At 44.4% G+C, this 20,036-nt stretch overlaps 1 protein-coding gene across 1 annotated transcript in view; it reads left to right on the plus strand.

The window, feature by feature from the left end:
- The first annotated feature begins 19,476 nt into the window (after window positions 1–19,476).
- Window positions 19,477–20,036, plus strand: part of LOC136547963 (uncharacterized) — a 2,109-nt gene continuing 1,549 nt past the window's right edge. Inside the window, exon 1 of the mRNA XM_066539636.1 lies at window positions 19,477–19,855. Coding sequence (XP_066395733.1) covers window positions 19,477–19,855 — 379 coding nt within the window. The remainder of the gene's footprint in view (window positions 19,856–20,036) is intronic.

The raw sequence follows: 20,036 nt of genomic DNA on the forward strand, positions 1-20,036 counted from the left end.
GCCTTCTGACACCACATCTTCTATGCCGGCCTTGTCGTCGGATTCTTCTGACTCCTACAATGGCGATGACGCCCGGCGCTAGCTTCATGAGTGGAGGATGGCTCAGAATCGTTATTCTGAGGTGACTTGATAGAACAGCCAACTAGAGATTCACCTCGGGGTCTCTCAGGCCACCCTTCACGTGGCTGAGGAGGAGGCCAGCGCCGTCCAAGCACAGATGGCTGAGTCTGATGCCATGGTGGTGGGTAAGATAAATTCCAAGAATGCCTCTTTCCGATTTCCATTATCTTTATCTTGATAATCTTTTGTTCTTGTGCCTGTTAGCCTCGACGGTGTAGTTAGAGTCTCTCCATCTAGCGGCAAAGCGATTGTAGACACCATCAATGCTCGAGGTTCCCCTATCGACGCTCGTCTCCAAGATGCCTCGGTCCGCATTTGGGAAATCACCCTCCATGACCTTTGTCATGGTGCGGCGATGGCGCTGACTGCGGCACAAGTCCAAACTAGGTACGAGCTCCATGCCATGGAAATTGGTTTCCCAATGGGCGACGGCCCTGAGGAGCATGAGGACCTGCTCGAAGAATTCATCATGGCAGCGGAGGCCATAGTAGACATCACATCCACTCAGGAGGTGGCGAATATGGTCTTTGATTAGTCTGTACTTAGGGTAATCTAATGAACAAAAACTCCTGTTCTTTCATGTATGCGCCTCCGTGCAATGCCCTTGTGTATAATTGTTTTTGCTCTAAAGGCGATACATATCATATCGACTTTCATTGTCTCTGAAGATTTTTTATTTTTTTGAACTAGAGGCGGTACCCTCCTGGTACCGGCTATTAGAGCCAAGAATGAATCGGCTATCAAGTGTTGATCAAATGTTAGGATAACACCCCGTAGAACTTTTCATATCAAAGGTCAAACGATTAATCAACCTAGGTCAAGCGTCCTATTAAATAAAACAGAACTTCTTTAAGAAATCCATTAACTCTGAATCGCGCTTACACTTTGACTCGGCATTCACATACGTCAGCCCAAATCCATCTCCAAGACTCAATGCTTATTTTTTGTTTAATCCAACGATCGACGTGAAGCCATGACTTTTCTACTAAAACAAACTCTCAGAGTCGATCGCTTGCATCGGCTGTTGGCTTTCATTGCTGATCTTAATGAAGCCTTCTTTCCATGACTTGCTAGAAAAACATTTGAAGTCTCCTAGTTCCCAAAAGACCGGATCGGCTATTGTGATGTTCACGAACTCATCAGCACAAACCGGTTTGACATCATCTCCATGCCATTGAATCAAACACTAATGCATGGTCGATGGTATACAACAGTTCGCATGAATCCAATTGCGACCGAGGAGCAAACTGTACGACCCTTTTCCATTGATGATGAAGAATGTTGTGAGCAGAGTCTTGCTTCCGATTGCTAGTTCAATGTTTATTGCCCCCCGGGTCTTAGACGTATTACCTTCGAAGTCTTTAAGCATCATGTCAATCTCCATCAGATCTTTTGGTCCTTTGCCAAGTTTACGAAAAGTAGTGTAAGGCACAAGATTGACAGAAGCACCTCCGTCCACCAACATCTTATTCATCAGCTTACCATCAACAAGACCTTTCATATATAATGCTTTTAAGTGCTGATGTTTGACTGGTTTGTCAAATATTGCTTGTTGTACAACCGTTAACTTAGCAACTATTTCCTCATATTCCTGATTCATCAAAATCTGAATAAACTTCTTGATCTGTCGGAGCTCTAAATTCTAATGGCAATAAAAAAGCCATTTGGATATTAGCCAATGGTTGCTTTCTATTGGTTGTCTGCTTGATATGCCATACTTGAGGTTTACCGAATGCCTGAGCCTGTTCCATTTCTTTATTCCTTAGGCACTGCACCCTTCTCTTCTGGCTCCTTGTTAAACCTCCTAGCCACCACTGGCCTTCCTACCAAATATACTTTCTTTCGTTGCCTTCCTCTTTATGATTAGCCCAGTCCTGGTCAATAACTCATTTTTCAAGCTGATCATGAACACTTTTATTTTTTAAGCGCCGATCCATGTTATTATGATGATATGCATCTTGAGCATGAATAGACCGGCGACTAGTTTGAGACTGCCTATACTCCCGATATTGATTGCTACATTCTGGACAGTCATGTCTGGTAGGCAACTTCAAACCTTCATTCTAGCAATGTCTGAAGAAAGGATAATTCCAATATAATTCGGCTTGTTTCCTTCCATACCTCTCTTCTTTCAGTTGATGCGGGTACGCTTGATCCCTTAACCAACGCTAATAATCCTTTTCTTTCTGCCGCTGCCACTTATTCAATAGAATCCGAGATGTAACCCGTGGCTTTGTCATCTCTGCTTTTGATGTCTCTCCCTGCTCGTATTGGCTCTTTTGCTCGGCACGACGTCTCCTAATCTCTCTGTACTCGTTAGCCGATATTTGCATCTTGGGATCGACTGTTCCAGGTTCTATTGATTTGGTTGATGTTAGGACCTTAGTTTTTCCTTTGAATAGTCCAGCATCAACCATGTTTTGATCTCCTGTGAAAGGATTATAATCAACTTTCATCTTCCAAGGCATATCAAATTTGAGCCTCCCAGCTGAATAGCCCTCTGTATATGCTGCCGGAAAATTTTGCATTCATTGGTGGAATGAGAAGTAGCATTATGGAACTTGCAGAATTTCTTATTCTTTAATTGATCAGGGGGCAACATGACATGACCATCGGGCAACTTGATCTGTCCTTTCTCAAGTAAGAAATCAAAGAGCTTGTCTGATTTGGTGATATCAAAGTCATAGCTCTCCTCAACTCCTGTTCTCCAAGGATTTGGCACCATCACTATCTTCTTGCCCCAATTCCATTCAGCCGCAGCAACCTCTTCTTCTTCGTCTTCATAGCCGTCATCGACTAAGTATGGATCATAAGCTTCGGCTACTGTGGTACTCTTCTAGAATCAGGTATCTCTACGCATACTTTGGACTAAGCTATTGAGCGTTACTACTCATTGAGCCAGTTGACCCAAGTTGTCAAATTCTTGTCCCAGCAGCTTTTCTTTCCACATCGGCAGCATTCCTTGAACAACTAAATCAGCTAGTTGATCATCGGCCAAGTTTAAGGAGAAGCACAAATTCTTGGTTTCTCAGAACCTCTGAAGAAATTTAGTGCCTGATTCATTAGTCTTCTGTCTTATAGTTGTCAGATCGGTAATCTTCTTTTCTCCAGTCCTAGTATAAAAATATGTATGAAATTTCTTCTCCGGGTCAGCCCAATTGGTAATGGAATTGACTGGCAATGATGAAAACCAAGTGAAGGCTGCCCCTGATAAGGACAAGGAGATGAAATGAACTCGATGGGCATCCTCAACTGATGCTTCGCCCAATTACATAAGATACCGACTAACATGTTCTATCGTGCTTGTACTGTCTTGGCCAGTAAACTTAGCAAACTCTGGGAGCCCATAATTTGTGGGAAGAGCGACCAAATCATACCATTCTAGATATGTGCATTTATACGAAAAGGTCAGCCCTTTTGGCTTCAGACCGAACTGATTCATCATCATCTCGGTAACCCTCAGCAATAATTCATCAACTTATGGATTTGGATTTCTCTGCACCTACTGACCCATCTGTGGATTGAAATCCCATGTGCCTTGGTATCCTGGATTTGGCATCATATGAAGGGTGTTATAATCTATGCCATAGTGATACCCTTGTGAAATTTCGATCTGCTAGGTTCTTTGCTGGCTTGCTGCTTGAAATCTTTGATTGTAGACATAAGGATCTATATCTCTATGGATCCTTTGAATTGATGGTGCTATTTTTTGAGCCAACGATGGTATGTGGCCTGATATATCGAAATTGATCACCTGGTTCTGACTTTGTCCCATCGGTTGTTGCACATGCTGTACTGATGGTCTAGGATTATACTATATCTGATTTGTAATAGTTCCTTAAGCCTGTTCATATGAACCCTGAACTGTCTGGACATCACCATTACCAGCTGGTGCTGCTTCTTGATGGCTTGTACCGACTTGATTAGTCCCTTGGGTCGATGAATCTGGAATGTTGTAATAAGCTGATCCGCTTTGACCAACTGGAAATACATGAATCGCCTCCCACATGGCGTTGTGGAATATGTCCACAAAAGCTTTGTTATGGCTTGATATGGCATCACTGAATAGATTTGTCTACAACTTCCTTAAAGAAACGCCTGTCTTCATCTTCAGTCGTATCTATCTACCCATGTAGTAGAACTCTTGGTAGCAGAAATTTCTGAACAATCATGTTGTCACGTGTTTTGGTATAGGACAACAAACATTTGTTCTTAAACTCTTCTGTAGCTTTACTGATGATACCCTTATCCCCATCAGGTAGATCTTCATCATGCAGCATAAGGATGTCGTTGTTGTTGTGAACCACCATGATGATTGTGGGGTCTCACTGGGCGTGCTAGAAACGTGTGTCAACATAGAATTTTTGTCCTGTGCCGAGAACACATGCAGCAAGCCAGAAGGGTCTGCTCAATGGAGCTATAGATCCGCCTAGCTTCAGCATAGGGACGATAGATCCTACACACTCCTCCCGAGATGTGCCAGTCAATTTGACCCTGTAATTGACAAGGAAAGAAAGCTTATCAGTAATTAAGGGTGGAACTTGCTGGTGCCGCTAGACAGTTCTGAATGTGTGGCTCTAAGATCCGATATGAAAGGAGATCGACTAAATAGTCGATTCCAGCATATTCATGAGAATAAATCGGTTAAAGCTCGTTGGATTGTATAAGAAGAATCAGTTATCATTCAAGATAAATTTCATTATTTGAGCAGATATTAATCAATGGCAATAAGATAGTCAACAATGATTGGTTTATGCTGAGACAATGATTACAAGCAACCGAACCCCTTTTATGTAAAGAAACAAATTCGACACCATTTAACCGTTTAATAAAGATAAATCTAATGAACATGTTAGATCTCATCTATCGCTATGACCAGTGGGGCATGAGGCAGAATCATGCAGGCCGTAGAAATAACAATAGACTCGATGACCCTAACTCATTACTAATATCAGTGGGGCATGAGGTAGAATCATGCAGGCCGTAATACATTAATAAGATCATAGGGCTAACACATCCTTCAACCTATCTTTACTTCAACGGTCTCGTGATACGAACTATTCATGAAAGCCCTCGATACCTGCTAAAACAGCCGATTCAGCATAGCGCACAGTTAAAATCATGCCTTATTAGGAATAGATCTATTGAATAATGATCCCCACTCCATGGTGCTAATAGTGGGGTGTGAGGCAGAATCACACAAGCTGTGATAACGGGCCATGGAACGGTTTTCGCTAGCCAATAAATCTACTCAAGACGCAACATGCTCTAACCGCATGCTATGCACGATCAAGATTGATGTAAAATAGCTGATAAAACATAACCCATCGTTTAATGCACATATTAGATCAGTTTTAAATTAACAAACAATGGGCTAAACACGATATAAGGCCGATCTAGATCAATCCCAATCGGGCAGAGTGATATTGTTGTAATTTAGATGAATAATGAAAGCAATAAGCAATATCAGTAACTTAATGAATCTACCAAAGACTGTCATCCTAAGGTAGAGCCGATAACTTGACCTTGATCTAGTTCATGCAGTGGGGGTCGACCGGATCGATGCAGCCATACTTGAACTAGGCAAGAATCGATAACTAACTTATACTAGAGTCATAGTGGAGGTCGACCAGATCGATGCAGCCGTACTTACTGAAGAACTCACCGAGATCTACTCTACTCCTACTCCTAAGGGGTGGCCGGAAGCCAAAAAAGTAAATGACTTGTATATTTGATTGATTGTTGTTCTTTACAACAGCCAGGGTTTGATATTTATACCCAGAGTCTAAACATGAATCCTACTCGAGCACGATTCGTTACCATTTTTCGGCATAAAAGAAAACATTCCTAATTTAAGATAACTTGGACCCTAATCTTTCCCTTTTGTAGAGTCTATCATGTTTCGTCCTGGCGCCGATCATAGCCTTTGTCATTATCTGTCAGCGCTGTCTAAAGAAAGCTGATTCTGGTGCTGCATTTGAATCAGCTAATTCCAATCTGCACGCAATTGCTTCCTTGATGACATGATCTTAGGGTCCTGCGTCCGGTCATGATTAAACTGACATGTCCGGTCGTAGCTAGAACCTTATTGGAAGTGATTGGACGCTGGGCTCCTGTGTCCGGTCATGGCACTGTGCTGCGTCCAATCATCACTTGACCATTGGGATCGGACACTCAGTGTTTTAAGAGAGGGATGACGTAGCAGCAATCTGTTGACCGAACACTGGCAAGGTGCGTCCGATCGATCTGACTAGAGCGTCCGGTCATCCCGAGCTGTGCCTAGTGAAGGGGTACAACGACTCTATTTCATGGGGACTTCTATTTAAGCACCAAAGCCCTCCCACTCATCTCCATCATAGATTCAACATCTTTATGAGATTGGGAGTGAATCCAAGTGCATTGCTTAAGTGTTTGTATTTAGAGGCACTTAGTGTTCATGTCTCGCTGTGGGATTCACTTGTTACTAATGGTGGTTGCCGCCACCTAGACAGTTTAGAGTAGCAAGGATCATCGAGTGGAGGTTGGTGATTGTCTCTGGCTCTGATCGTGGTGATTGTGAGGGGTTCTTAACCTTTCCCCAGTGGAAAGCCAAAAGGTACTCTAGTAAATTTCTCATGGCTTATGTGATCTTTATCTTGTGTTGGTTGTGCAGCACCCTATTGAGGGTTTGGCGTGTGATGCCAATTAGCGCATAAACCTCTAAGTGAGTGAATCACCACAATGAGGACTAGCTTGCCGGCAAGCAAGTGAACCTCGGTAAAAAATCATTATGTCATCATTTGATTCTAAGGTGATTGGTCTTTATTGGTATTCATTCTTGTGATTGATTGGTTCATTCCTCGACATGGCAATATAACAATCTTGCTCTCTCTCTCTTTATATTACCGCAAACTAGTTGTCAAGCTCTTTAGTGTAGCTAGTTGTGAGAGCTTGTTAGTTTGGTTAGTGTACCTCTTTAGTTAGCCATTGAGAGCACACTAACTTAGCATAGTGACATAGCCTTTGTGTGGATAGAGACTATAGAAACTAGAATTGTGGTAGGTAGCTTGCAATTTTAGTAGGCCAGTGCAACACTTATTTCGCCTCATAATTGTCTAACCGGTTTGTAAAGTGTTAATGTAGAAATTTTTAATAGGCTATTCACCCCCCTCTAGGCATTAGGACCTTACACCTACGCGCGCTGATCACTTATGCGAAAATCCCCTTGACCTACCGGTGAATCACCCTGCGACCCGCGACACTATCCCTACAGTCAGTTCTTTTACAAACGCGTCCCTCGCCCTTTTCTTTTTACCACAGGCAGGTCCTTCGGCCACACCCGTGCGCACTAGCACGGCGACGCTGGCACATGACCGCCAAGTCGACCATCCTAGCCTCTCCCCGCCCCCTATAGCGAGCCGATGCTCACCTAGACGCAAACACAAAGCGGTGGGCGGTGAAGCGACGATCGGCTTTCATGTCAAACTGCTCGGACTTGTTCAAGATAGTGTTGCTCAAAGGATACAAGGCACTCGAGGACTAGCTATGGGGGTATGGCCCTCGATATCCATAAGACAAGACATGGTCCGCACCATTAGAGGTGGCCTAGCCCACCAGATCAAGGCTTACGGCGCACGGCATTGCTCGGCGTGCACCGCAAGGCTACAATAAGATATTGAATAATACCAAATAGGATACTTTCCTTGTGACCCTACCCCTCAAGAGCATATAAGGAGGGGCAGGGGTCCCCTAGTCGATATCCCTATATGGATCCTAGGCTTAGCCTAAGGCATCTGATCACACGCAATATCATACGATAGCCAATATAAACCAACAGATCATAGGAGTAGGGTATTACATCGTGTTGACCTCCCAAACCTATCTAACTCTTGTGTCCCTAGCCTTCTTATTCTTGATTACGCGCACCACTACCGATCAATCTACCTTCGTGGGATACCCCTCAGAGGACTACCGACAATATTCTATCGATAGAAACAAAACATAAAAAGAAAGCAAAAAACTATAAGGGAAAACCACCCAAGGAGAAACACCTAACCGCGGCATGCTAAGCCTCCGCCATCGATCGAGCGTCTACATGGCCAAACTTACCTAGAAGGACTTCATGAAATTGCGTACCGATCTTGCAAGGGCTTGGGAAGTCTCCCCAAGGGCGGTCGGGCTCTCAATATCCTTCCTTTTAATCCCTTTGGTGCGCGTAGAACTAGATTGGGCCAGTATCTTCGATAGATTCATGGCGGCAGAGAGAGCTCCAAAATCAACAGCCCCGCCAACGAAATCCGGAAGTTTCACAAAATTGGACTTCAACCAAGAAAGGATGTTGAACGCCGAGGGCTTGGGTAGGAGCAAAGAGTAACACCCCAAAACTAGCCAAGCGCACCAATATAAACTTCAGCTATAGCCAACCCAATAGCCTTGGCATACTCTAACCATTTGGTCAGCATATCTACATGCACCTTCAAAGCTACGCTCGACTCCCTTTCTGCATTTACCTCCTTGCGGAGGTTCTTGGTAGTCTCAATAGCCTTCAGGGCACGCTCAGTAGCGAGTTGCTCAGCAGCCTTCGCTCCCTCAAGATCCTTGCCCAAGGACTCCACCTTTCCTTGTAATTCTTCAAGATCAGCATGGGCCGCGCAAAGCCCTACAGTCTCCTCCACAAGTAGGGCCTTTTCAGCCTCTAGGGTGTCCGCCTCTTTCTTTTGGGCTTTCAATGGCCAAATTCTGGTCAATCACCTCCTGAGTGCCATGTTCCTCAAGAGCCTCCACTATATGGTGACTCTATAGAAGCAAAGGTCAGTAGCACTACATAAACCTTGGAAAACAAGAGAGAGATAAAAAGACGTAAGGCTAATACACACCATGCATTGCTTCTCCAAGTAGTACTATAGCAGCGTGAAGTAGTCCACATGCTTCAAATGGTGGCGAAGGCGGCCTAACAACAAACAAAACATAAGAAAGGTAAGACCAAAAAATAAGAAAAAATATAGGAAAAACAACATCCTATATCATTGTAAATAGCTTCAAGGCACTCTGCCCACCCACTTATTGTGCTATCAGAGGTCCCTAGAATAGCAACCAAATATCAGTAAAACTTGCACAAAAATGAGATAGCACAAACAAAAACTAGAAGCGACTGTAACCTTCGCCTCCAGCATGTCCTGACCCAGAAGGACCAGGAGTCACCCCAACATGTGATGGCCTCGAGGGAGCTCCCAAACTGACCCAAGCAAGATCCTGATCGGTAGGCTCGGTAGGGTTCCCGATAGCCTTTGTCAAATCAGCTAAAGCAGCCAAGGTAAGTAAACTTTAGAAAACACAAAGGAAAAAGGCCAGACACAACAAAAGATTAAAGAACAACTCACTAAGAAATAGAGGACTGGGAACAGCCTCCATAGTACCAGCATCTTCGGTGTGGTGCACTACGGCCTAGAATGTCACACTCTAGAAGCCAATAGGCGGAGAGCGCTCCTCCGTTTTTTCCTCAGACACCTTCAAAGCACCCACAACATGATGGCGGTCCGCACTCCCAACCTCCACATCTTTATGTGGGGAAGCACCACCACCACCAACGTCTTCACCCTTGGAGTCGGACGATTCATCACCCAAGACGGTGGGCATAGGCGCCACAATGGAGGGCTAAATAGTAGAGCCACTGCACATCCCCTGGAGTGCAGCCCCAATGAAATCATCTCCCCTGAGGTCAATAGAGGTCGCAGAGTGCTCGCCCCCCATGCCGACCGCTGCAGAAGCAGAACCCTCATGAATACTCTCCACGGCTTCTTCAGCAGAGCCGATAGAAGCAACGGCGAAGGTGGCTCCAACCTTTCATTTCTTACTGATGGCCTTCGCCACGCCAATACCCCTCCTCTTCTTGGACTTGACCGCTGCAATGTTGTTCGTCGCAACAGCCTTCATGGCCTTGTCCTCAAGGGGCTTCAACACCTTCGCAGGAACCTTGTGCTCCTCATGATGTATTCCTAGTTCCTCAAACACTCGGTTAAGCCAAGACATCATGGCCGTAATAGCCCTCCGAGCAAGAAATTCCTTATCAAAAATATCCCCAACAATCCCCCACGCCTCTTGCTCCACAGCAACAACAAAATATTTAGCAGTTTCATCCTCCGACAGTTCTATCCCAAAGCGGGGAAAAGGAGCCCCACTAGCTTCACCATAAACGGGGAGATTCACCATCTCCTCTTTGAACGAAAACCTAGACTTACCAAGTGGCTAGAACCTGGCAACCACCATCTCCTCCACAAGATCACGGCCTCTAGAATACAGGCAAGCCAAAGCGAAGGCCTTGTCACAAGCCACTCTGTGAGGGGTAACTCACTACTAGGTGCCACCTTTGTTAGAGGCTTCATCTCTATCATAACAGAGCCAAGAGGATACCTAGTAACCTTCTTCCCATCCTCATGAGTAGAAGTAACGCCAAAGGTATGCACGTAAAACCAATAGTGCATCCAATCCTTATCCCACTTGTTCTTCTGGCAATACGAGATTTCTAGCCTAGAATCCCCCTGCTGCCTCTTAGCCATAAATGTGTAGCTCCCATACTAAGCTATAAGCTAATCATCACCAACCTTCTTAGGCTGGCGACGAAGCTCGTAATACTCGCAGAAGGTGTCTAGATCTGGCGTGGCATCATAGGACTCACCAGCCCAACAAAACTTACTCAAAGCAAGGAAGCCATTAGGAGTAAGATGATGGATCTGCACATCGAACTCCTCTAGCACTTCTCGAAGAAATCGAATGGAGGGACGGCGAAGGCCGTAAAAAAGTAATCCTTGAAGACAATAGCGTAATCCTTATCGGGCATTAGGACAGTCTCGCCCTACGGAAGCTTAGCCCGGCCTTGAGGGATGCAGCCATCCTTTTTTAGTTGAAGGATCATCTTCTTGGTCATGAGCGAAGGCCTGAAATCACCGATTGAGGCTTCAACACCAGCCAGATCTTCCTCAAGTTCCTGAGCCTCTACGATAGCAACCATACACTCCTCGAAGCGCGCGGCCCACCGCTAGCCTTAACACCAAGGAGGCAGGAGTAGGGGCCAAAGATGGTAACCCGGCGGGGAGGAGGGCTAACAGCAGAAGCCACTTCTAAAGCACTAGAAAAACTAAAGGAGAAGCGCAGGCAAGTCGCAACCAAGCGAAGGCTAAAACGCGAGAGACGGCTGGGAAAGCGAAAGGAGTGAAAGCAATGGCTCAAGTGGCGTGAGGGGAGAGCCTTCACCTACCACCCCCTTATATAGGCCACAGACGGACGCTTCAGCTTCTAGGCCCAACGGTCACGTCCGCCTAGCGTCGCGTCGGTTCTAGAGCCACCACAGCCAATAAGCAAGTGCCACCTCACACCTCCAACGGTCCGATTCGGGCGACCCAGGGGGGAAGCCTTCATGACTCAACGATCATCAAAAAAGTTTGAGGTCAATGGCCCGCTCGCATCAGACCACGCCCTCAAGGGAGAAACTGTTGGGACATAGACATATGAGTCAGGGAGACTAAGGTGCACCACAGCGGTAGGAACTAACATTAACTGGTTGCATGAGTGATGTGCAGGGAAGTTGGCCAGAAGCATTCGCCCTAGCAGCCCCGCCCGACCAAGGTCAATGGATCATGGCGAAGGCTCGCCGGGCTTGGTGCAAGGCGGAGGCTCTGGCAGCGTCAGCGAAGGCTATGGGCCGAGCGGTGATATGGAGGCTCAGGCGAAGGAGGAAATTCACGGGCGGAGATCACAAAGAACCCTTGAAGACCTTCGCTAGAACAGAGGAAGTCCCCGCATGAGTGTGATACTGGGCCGTGGGCCGCTTGTAGGCACGCGGACACGGCCCGAGAAGCAGAGGTGGTTCAAGAAAATAATACCTAGGTTACCCTTAACAGTTAGCATTAGCAGGAGGGATATTCCCGGAAATGTACCCTAGCCGTCAAGGGGCGAAGATGTAAAATAGGAAGGTAGCAAACGGTGTCCTATAAAAGGACTTGAACTCTGTGTACAAGGGTGGTGGTTGATGAATATATTTATAAAACCCTAATTATTCTTGGGCCCACCTACCAACCTCTCTCAGCCTTCACCTAGGCCCTCCGTCAAGGCGAAGGCTTCATCATTTCATACCCGCTGGAAATTCTATTTTCCAACAACCAAAATTTTCTTTTCTGGCCTAATTTCTTCACACATCCCTCGTCTGGGTGGCATGCTACACTATTGCACCTTTTCAGCTCTAATACATAGAACAAATATTTTTCAAACCCACGACCGAAGATGGAAGAATGATATTGCAACAAAGGCATCTTTAGTGTACAGTATAAGAACTCTTTAGCTAGTTTAATAATTGTAATGTGGTATTTTAAATGTTAACTTGTAACGGCACCGCTTATAAATGTCCTACTACATTGCTTTTGTCCGCACAATCACAACTGTTGTGAACGGTATTTAAGTACCTTTATAAGCACGATCACTGATACTGGCCTTAAGAAATATCTTGAAAAGTTTTTGTGGTTAATTTCAATGGCTTTTCATATTTCGTGAGCGCTAAGGTCAGTCTCATTGGGGGTTTCATGTCCCAGTTTTCAACATATCTATATTTTAAAAATAGTGCAACAGAGTTTCATCCCTATAAAACTCTCTCTACTCGCATGAAGCTTTTATCATCTCTCTTTGTCAATACGGTGCCGCATCAACATATTTAATGTTTATGAAACTCTAATGAAATCCCATTAGGTGACCTAATAATCAAAGAAAGCAATAACGGAAACTTTTTTTTGGACAGCACAAACCCACAAACCTAACGACACTCTTCTTGAGAGTTGAGACACAGAGAAAGTATCATGGGTATCCGGCGGCAGGAGTGCACTCACGTCGCGTAGACACGTACAGTACAATTACTAGCTGCCATGTCTTTTCATCAGGACTATACGTATCGGATCCGTATAGGCCAAGCGATGATGGTCTGGTCTGATGGATGGGGTCCTGTCCTCAACTCCTGATGGAATTGATCGATCAAGGCACGCAGTCGCGTAAAATGCCTTTTGGATCGGACGGAGCCTTTTTTTAAAAAAACTTTTTTTCTCTCTTCTTTCTTCTCATTTCATTCAGGCTTTCAGGCTTCAGCTCCTGGACGAGATGGAATCTCAGCCATGCCCAGCACAGCTGTGCAAGCAGCTCCTGCGCTGGTGGGTGGCGACTGGTGACCAGACCAGCTGCCAGCCTGCGTGTGGGAAAATGGACCTTATCTCTCGTCTCTTCTGATCGCTGATGTCTGATCTGATGCATGCATTCATGAGTTGATGGAACTGCAGGTCATGTAGTTTCAGTCTTTCACTCAGGCATAGTAGCTACGACAGCTCGTAGGAGTAGGGTTGGAATCTCAACAAGCAACAAATCGTCCCATGCAGATGCAGGCTCCGCTCAGCCCTCCGTTTGACCAGCTCTAGCCCCAAGAAAAAACATGCAACGAATTCCACTGTCGTCGTTTGTATCCACCGACGATCTGGACTACGTGTTTAGTTGGCCCGAATCGGCGCCGGCGAAATCACTGTAGATACAGTAGCGTTTTGTCTGTGGTTGGCAATACTTGTCCCATCGTTGATTAATTAGGTTTAAAACGTTCGTCTCGCAAAGTACAACTAAACTGTACAATTAGTTTTTGATTTTATTAACATTTAGTACTTCATGCATGTACCGCAAGTTTGATGTGACGGGGATCTTCTTTTTACATGGTGCCGAAGTTTGGATTCTGGGTGAACTAAACATGGGGCCGGTTTGACTAGGCCCTTGTTTAGATTGTAAGTTTTTTCACTCTCTCTCCATCACATCAAATCTTTAGACACATGTATGGAGTATTAAATATAGATAAAAAAATAACTAATTACACAGTTTGATTGTAAATTACGAGACGAATCTTTTGAGCCTAGTTAGATCATGATTGGACAATAATTATCAAATACAAACGAATATGCTACAGCGTCAAATACTGATTTCTAACCCCAATCTAAACAAGGCCTAATACTATGATTCAGTAAAATGTCCACTGGTAGGAGAGAAGTCCTTTTTTTGCCATTGAATAGTACCATCTCGGTGCAAAAAATATTACACCGCCTCCGTCCATAAAAAATATTTTCTTTTTTAAAACTTTAACTAAATTTATATAAAAAATCACAAACATTAACGATACAAAATAAGTATCTTCAGATTAGTTATAAAATATATTTTCATAATAAATTTATTAACAAACATAAATACTAATGTTATTTGATATAAACTTGGTCAAACTTGTGATTATTTGACTGGCACGGATCCTATAATTGCATTCTTTCGTGGACGGAGGGAGTAAATTTCACTACAATCTTGGAATTTGTCTCAAGTTTTGATCTAGTTCCTACTCCTTTCAAATTACGCACTTTACAAACCTATCCAAATTCTCATTCTGGTACTTAAACTAAGATACACACTAAGCTTCCTTAACTTATATTGGCCCATTCTCTTTCCCCACACTGTGTTGCATGTGCCCACCACACTCGTTTGGCACATCACGCTGCACCACGTTCGCCCATCAACAGTGGTGTTGCGCACGGAGATGACAGATGAGGCATGTGGTGGCAGCTCAAGAGGGATGTGCACACCTAGTTTCTTAGGATATGCGATGCCACTTGATCGTGCTTCTCGATTCCACTTGACTCGCTTGTGCTCCATGACTCCATCTCACTGTGGCGCCGGCTCCCGCCTCGCGACAGTCACATTGAACACCACCACACTCCTTGCTCTACCCCGTCAAGCATGCTACAACGCTACGTGGCTACGCCGGCAAGGCAGACAGGTGAGGACGCGGGACAGTCGTGTAGAGGTGGATAAACCATATAGATATAATCATACTTTAGGGATCTGAGTGTGCACAAGTACCGATACCCAGACGAGAGCTCGATTTGGAAATAACGAGATCGGTATAGGAACTCGGGATAAATTAATTTGAAAATACACCGGACCTAAATGAGAAACTCAGGACAAGTTCCATGACTGCTACTGAAATTTAGTCAAAAAAGTACTACAAAAATTAGGATGTTTTTACTTAAGATAATATACAAAACTATGACATTATATTTTTTAAACAGAAGTTAGGTTAACAATTGAGGCCTTGTTTAGTTACCCTCTAAATTCCAAGTTTTTTCACTCTCTCTCCATCACATCAATTTTTAGCCGCTTGCATGAAGCATTAAATATAGATAAAAAAATAACTAATTGCACAGTTTAGTTCGAAATTACGAGATGAATCTTTTGAGCTTAGTTGGTCTACGATTGGACAATATTTACTAAATAAGACGAAAGTGCTACTATTCATCGGGTTGAAATTATTCACAATCTAAACAAGGCCTGAGAAATCAAAGCTGGTGCATGGACTCATGGAGTGGTTGCATGCTGTATGGTGGATTTGGTTTTTATTATAAAAATGTAAATGATCCATGTGAAGTGTAGCAGCCGTAGGGCAGCATCTGCCGTGCATATAGGTGTATAGGTGACATTGCTTTAAGTCCCATCCAGCTGTGCTCGTTAAGATTCGATTCTTTTGACCACCTTGGCTTGCTTGGATAACTACATGTGCACTGCTCTACCTGCTTGTACGTACACCGTATATACTAGTACAAAAGTTCACCATACTTCGTGTTCCCTAATTACTACTTCTTCCGTCAAATAGAATAAAATGCTAATTAAGTCATCAAACGATTTAAAGTTTATAAAAAATACTAATATTTTAGATTCGTCATGAAATATATTTGTATAATATATTTATTTGGAGTTATACATATTGATGATATTTCTATAAATTTATTTAGTTAAATTTTAAGCACATCTAGAATTACATATATATTTTTCTGAGTGAGAGGAACAAACTGGTTGGGTTGAAACACTAATTAGCTTGTTTTCCTAAACGTATGCCATACGAAATCGGAGAGATTGCTGTAGAACAGGCTCTGTTCGGCCGGCAGAATTTTGGCTAAAACTGGCTGAAAAACATTATTCTGGCTGAATTGTCGTGAGAGAAAAACACTGTTCCAGCTAAAAAAACAAGACGAATATGGGGTAAGCCGAACGGGGCCATAAGGCTGCATCTGACCATCTTGTTGTTTCTAATAGAGGCCTCATGAGACTTATTTGCAAAAAAAAGTATTAGTTCTCATAAAACATGTGTTATTTATTCGGAAAACCTATGATCCACTTCATGCATTATAAAAACAGTCGAAAGTAGCCCTTGAAATCTTAATCTAACTTAGGTTGTGTTTAGTTCGCGAAATGAAAATTTTTGGATGTTACATTGGATGTTTCGGGGGGATATCGGAAGAGGTTTTTGGATACTAATAAAAAAACTAATTACATAGCTCGTCTGGAAACTGCGAGACGAATTTATTAAGCCTAATTAATCCAGCATCAGCGCATGTTAGTTACTGTAGCACTTATGGCTAATCATGGACTAATTAGTCTTAAAACATTCGCCTCGCGATTTCCAACCAAACTGTGCAATTAGTTTTTTTCGTCTATATTTAATACTCCATGCATGTGCCGCAAGATTCGATGTGATAGTTTGGGGTGAAAATTTTTGGGAACTAAACCAAGCCTTACCAACCACTGCCATTATGATAAATAACCTATATTAACTTGTAATCTTCATGAAATTTTACCAAATATCCCAATATAAGAAATATATAAAGGAGCCTCCAAACTTGCATGTAAATTCCCTACCTCCAATATTCTTCAAAACAATCTAAAGTAAACCCTTAATCTATATTATCTTAAGCTATGTCGTTAAAAACCCTCAAAATACTTCTATAATGATACTACAAAATACTCGTTCCTATTATTATTACTATATAAATAAATTAACTCAATGTATACATGAATAACCATATGTGCATATGCATGAAACGATGAGCATGTTGATGTTAGTTAAATACATAGTTGAAGCTAAGATTTTAACTAAACACTTGTCAAGTACTCACTCCATCTCAAAATAAGTGGCCTTTTAGCTATGAAACACTTCTCAATTTACATAATTTGGCTTAAAATAAAGCTAGTGGAATGCTTCTTTTCTTTGGCAGCTTTATCTTTTAGTATTCACACATTAGAAAAGAATATTTGTTTAAATATTTTAATTAGAAGTGTATCATTGTCAAAAGTACCTGATGTGTGTATGATATACTTTTTGCTGAATTTTCAGCAAGTGTGAGAGATTGGAAGCAGCCTATGGAGACACTGACGCTCACACACGCACGTAGGAGTACTGTAACTGTAAACGTGGTCAAGTGATTGACTTGTTAGAGTATGACCGGGCAAGCATGCTGGGGGGATTCCCTATCCCTCTGCAGCCCAGCCTTTGGGCGACTGCACAAGCAACTTTTGTGCAACAACGCGGCCGGAGAGCCAGCAAGAAATGTCCTGTTGCTGTTGCTTATACGCCGCTCCAAATGGAACCCATGGTATTTGCTTGCTTGCCATGCACATGGGCCGTATCCTCGTCGTGCCGATTCCGATCCCCTTCTGCGACCACTGCCAAAAATCCAAAGCCTGCGTGCGAGCTGCCTCCCAGACCGAATTTTTTACATTTTAAATAGACATCCGGCGTACAGAATTTAGAAAATAGACACTTAACTCGGCGCCATTGGTACTGGCGCCGAGCTGACACGTCTTGGCGCCAGCGTCTCTGGCGCCGAGCTCTTGGCCACGGTAGATGACATGGCAGTGAGCTCGGCATCAGCCACTCTGGCGTCGAGCTTGGCGCCGTAGATCTTGGCGCCAAGCTCGGCGCCAGAGTGACTGACGTCGAGCTCCCTGCCATGTAACCCCGGCCAACCTTCTTGCCCGAGCGTTCTTCCTCTTCTTTCTCCTCCCTCTCGGATTTTTTCTCTCCCCACTTCACCATACCTCACGAATCGGCATATTGGACCTTGAAAACTTTGATTTAATCCATAGATCTTCGAGAGCAGGGTATCATCGCTCCTCTCCTAGTTTTTTTTCGCATCGATTCGGTATGTATTAGTCGGATTTTTGAACGTAATAATCGTCATCACTTAGGGTTTCATTGTATCCATCAATATATGTATTATACAACCATAAGATAATGCCAAGGCGTAAAAAAACTAGCAAACCTAGGTGCATATAGTTATGTTATGGGTTCATTGATATGCATCAAATGAGAAACCATAGGTTTATGGTTTAATGTTAACTGCTTTGGGTTCTTAGAACGAAATTAGTTGTATTGTAGTTATGGTTCTCATTGACATTTATTTGTGATGTTTTGATTTATGTTTGTTAAATTACATCCGTTTTGTTAGATGTAAGAAATATTTCGGGAGGAGTTTTGGCGAAAACGGGGTCGTCCTCGAGAATTATACCCGACGTGTCTAGCAAAGATGCCCCCGTCCCTCCTGACCTCTCTATCCCTAACTGTGACTGTGGTTTCCCGGCCCATGTTTTTCATTCGAAACATCCGGACACAGCGACGCATTGCTTCTACACATGCAGTTATTTTAATGTAAGAAATTATTTTCACTATCCTTTTCTTTATTTGTGTAAGTATGCTACTAAAATTTTGTTGGAATCTCGTTGTGTAGGACCATGAGAGGTGCTTTTTCTTTTAGTGGATCGACGGTGCATACAAGTTTGATCCTAGGTACCTCCTTTTCGACAATTGGTTTAGAGGGAGACATCCACGTGAGCACTTCAAGCAGTGGGTTCCACCCCCCTCACCCTCTGCCAATGACGGCTAGGAGAAGCACCTAGCCGCAGTTAGACGACTCAAGAAACCTCCTCTGTGTGATTATGGAGATCGAGCTATGATAAACCCTAAGAATACGTTGGAGTTTGTGTGTCCAAACAAGCATGAAGTAAGGGCAAAGTGTATGTGTTGAAATATTGAGCTATATTTGTTCATGTACTAATGTCTACTTATTTAGGTGTTTTCAATGGTGAAGTGTCGTTTCAAGGAGTGGTTGTATGGTCCTAAGAACCAATGGCAGGAAGAACCGCGAAAGGTTAAGGAAAAGAAGAAAGAAAGGGTAATTTACAAAGCACCTCTTGTCATGTGCGAATGTGGTGTTAAATTCAACTATGGCCTAGTCCAACTATGTACTCACTAAATAGCGAGATCATATGTAGTTAACTAAATATGTAACTACATATCTAAATAGCTATCTAACTATATCTATGTACCTATGTATCTATGTTTCTATCTATCGACATATATATCTCACTAGATCACTAACTAAATCAACTACCTGAGTCATCACATTAACTAGTAAATAACAAATGCCAACTAAGTAGGTACATTGCATATTCATAATTTTTACCTCTCCAACGACTGATCTGCAGACGTCGATGGAGTCACAGCGGATGATAGGCGTGGATCAGGTCGACGATCCGAGCCGGCTGTGGCACGGCCGGTCGCTGCAGGTGGCGGGGTCAGCGGTGGCATGGCCGACGACAGCGATGGCGCACAGCGGGCGCGGGATGCCTGGGGCTCCACGCGGCGAGTCCGCCTCGACGGGCGCGGGAGGCACGGCGGCCGCGGCGAAGGGCAGCAAGGCGGGGCGAGGCAGAAGGTGGAGGGCGGCAAGGCGGGCCACGGCCGAGGCCGGTGGTGGAGGCCAAGGCGAGGCTAAGGCGAGGACGGCGGTGGAGGGCCGCTGGCCGCGGCGCGGGCGACCAGCCGTGGGCAACGGCGTGGTGCAAAGGGGGGGCGGCGTGGCCGCGCGATGTGGCGCAACGCGGGGGCGGCGTGGCCAAGGGTCACGGGCCGTCCACTAGGGCGCGGCGCGGGACGGCCTCGAGGCGGCCGCGGAGCTCGGGGCGCGCGAGCGGTCACGGTGGCGCGGCGCGGGCGAGGGCGGCTGGTGGAGGCAAGGGCGCGCGCGGCGGTGACGGCGGCGGCGGAGCTC

This window comes from Miscanthus floridulus, chromosome 4 (genome assembly GCF_019320115.1).
Source record: "Miscanthus floridulus cultivar M001 chromosome 4, ASM1932011v1, whole genome shotgun sequence".
Taxonomy (NCBI): Eukaryota; Viridiplantae; Streptophyta; class Magnoliopsida; order Poales; family Poaceae; genus Miscanthus; species Miscanthus floridulus.